This window comes from Montipora capricornis, chromosome 9, assembly GCF_036669925.1.
Source record: "Montipora capricornis isolate CH-2021 chromosome 9, ASM3666992v2, whole genome shotgun sequence".
Lineage (NCBI taxonomy): Eukaryota > Metazoa > Cnidaria > Anthozoa > Scleractinia > Acroporidae > Montipora > Montipora capricornis.
In genome coordinates, this window is record NC_090891.1 from 36,398,171 (window position 1) to 36,400,670 (window position 2,500).

Below are 2,500 nucleotides of genomic sequence, written 5' to 3' on the forward strand. Positions count from 1 at the left end.
TCGTTAAAATCGATAAAATCGCGGATCTTGTCGAGGACTTGTCTTCTCTATCTTTTCGGTTTTTCTTTACGATTTTTGCGATATTTCGCAAAATTCGCAATTTTCGCAAAAATCGTTAAAATCGCTAAAATCGCGGATCTTGTCGAGGGCTTGTCTTCTCTATCTTTTCGGTTTCTTTTTACGATTTTTGCGATATTTCGCAAAATTCGCAATTTTCGCAATTTCGTGGACATATCTCTGGGACATATCTCGTTAATCTTGGCGAAATCTGAAGTAAGTTTAATCAGCGACAGACATGATCTTTGATCAGCCTCCAGTACTAGTGATGCATTTCTCATGTCAAAGATGACACAAATATTGTACTAAACATAATACGGCTTTTAATTTGGGTAGGATGATGAATTTAATTGAATCCCGAGTCAAATAACCCAACTCAAAATTCTACAGCGAGGAATAAACAAACAAAATGCGGATGTCAGGAAGAACTATTATATTTACCGTTGCCTGCTCCTTATAGCTGCCAATAATCATAAAATTGTAATATTTCGTTTGTTGTTCGCTAATGTTCCCCAGATGCAAATTCAAAGGAAAAGCATTGACATTTAGTATCAGATTACTGAGAAGTGGAAAACAATTGAGAAAAAAAGATTGAACCATTTTAACTCGTAATGTTTCATTGCTTTGTTCCAGGTAGAAAGCATTTTAAGTTTTGAATAAGAAATATCTCTATCGCTGAAATTAACATGGTCTACGGAAGTAATTTTAGCAACCAGACGACTGAATGCGTGTCATACGTCTCAACGAAGGCTGAAAGGAACATTAAACTTACCGCCTACGTTTTGGTCCTGCTCATTGCGCTGACAGGGAATATTCTTGTTCTTTATGTGATCAGCCAGACAAAACATGTGCAACGCAACGTCAATTTTCTCATAGTCAACATGGTCGTATCCGACTTGGTCATTCCCGTCTTTGTTTTGCCAAGACACATTGCTGAGATACTATTAGACGCCGAAACGCAGTGGATACTAACAGGATTGGCAGGGAAGATATCCTGCAAAGTGTTTACACTGCTACAGGACGCATCTATGGCTGTTTCTGTTCAGACTGTGGTTCTAATCGGATGTGAAAGACTCGTAGCTGTGGTCTTTCCCCTGCGTGTCAAGATGATAACGGCTCGTCTGCGAATGAGTCTAATAGCGTCGACGTGGATTGTTAGCGCTGCAGTGTTCGCCCCTTACCTCTACGTCTTTAAACTGACGAGCTCAAGCGAATGCATTCAGTCATGGGCACCAGCATTTGAAGAACCAAAGACGAGCAAAATTTATACCACTTTTCTCTGCGTCTTTCTCATGATAATCCCGTTTTCTTTGATGTCGGTTATTTATGCTGTCATAGTTTGGACACTCGTGAGAGAAAAGCAATTTTTGAAACACGTAACACAAGGGGCGGTATATCGCGACAAATTGAACAGAAACGTTTTAAGAATGGCTCTCACCGTTATGACGATGTTTGTAATCTGCTGGGCGCCATCAAACGTTTTTATTTTTATTGTAATATTTGTATGGAATTATGAAGTTCCGGTCTGCGAACAAAATTTAGAGAGGTTTCGATTTGCAGCGGTTTTTCTTTCTTATGCAAACAGCGCAGTGAATCCCTGCATTTACTTTGCATTTGTGAAACATTATCGTCGTTGTATCGGGACCGCTGTAAGAAACTCATTCTTGCGCATGAGTATTCAGAGTGCCGGAAAGAGGTTTACCTTTCGTCGAGAGACATTTGAGCTAACTTCACTTTCTGGTGACAAACAGTACAATTCAGAATCCAATTGCAACGTGGCTGAGATCCAGCTAGTTTCATCAAAAAGATTACGAGAAACGTAAGCTTTGGCAACTGTATTACCTATGGTCTATTGACCGCTTTTGCAGTCAATGGCTAATTAAATTGGGGATCAGTATAACACATATTTAAAAGACAAGGGAATTAAGGCTTGTACTTCAAGAACATAATATTATAGTGAATAGCGTAGTGTGTGCCTAGGAATAATCTGAAAGGCGGTGGTGTCATCGACGTACTTAATTAATCGGATGGAACAGTTAGCTTAGTGCTAATCCGTCAACAAGAGTTGCAAATAGGATAAGGGCCAATTCAGTATCTTTAGTACTTGGAAAATATCGCTACGCGGGAATATTGGAGAAGATAATGTACTCCCTACCTTATTGATGCACTGGGGAAGGAAGGAACAGATCCGTACACATTTAGAATTCTTAGCTCATGTGCCAATGAATTGTTACCTACCAGATCTTAAATCCTCTGCTGAAATCACCAAAAAGGTTCTCACTTAATTTCAAACCTTTAATACTTGTTGTAACATGTACACAATCTTGAGCTGATACAGCACCTGTAATATCAACAGCCCCTCCCTGTTGCTTGCTTTGAGAAGTGAATCCCACGTGAACGCCTACTTGGCGTCTTGTTACATTATTTCTTCCAAATTAAAAAA

General features: G+C 39.4%; 1 protein-coding gene across 1 annotated transcript in view; it reads left to right on the top strand.

Moving 5' to 3' along the window:
• The window catches only part of LOC138015769 (pyroglutamylated RF-amide peptide receptor-like), a 7,083-nt gene that overhangs the window by 4,222 nt on the left and 361 nt on the right, over positions 1–2,500 (top strand). Inside the window, exon 2 of the mRNA XM_068862879.1 lies at positions 691–2,500. This exon is cut by the window's right edge and continues 361 nt beyond it. Within this exon, the coding sequence (XP_068718980.1) occupies positions 744–1,880 (1,137 nt within the window). The 5' untranslated portion in view covers positions 691–743 and the 3' untranslated portion in view covers positions 1,881–2,500. The remainder of the gene's footprint in view (positions 1–690) is intronic.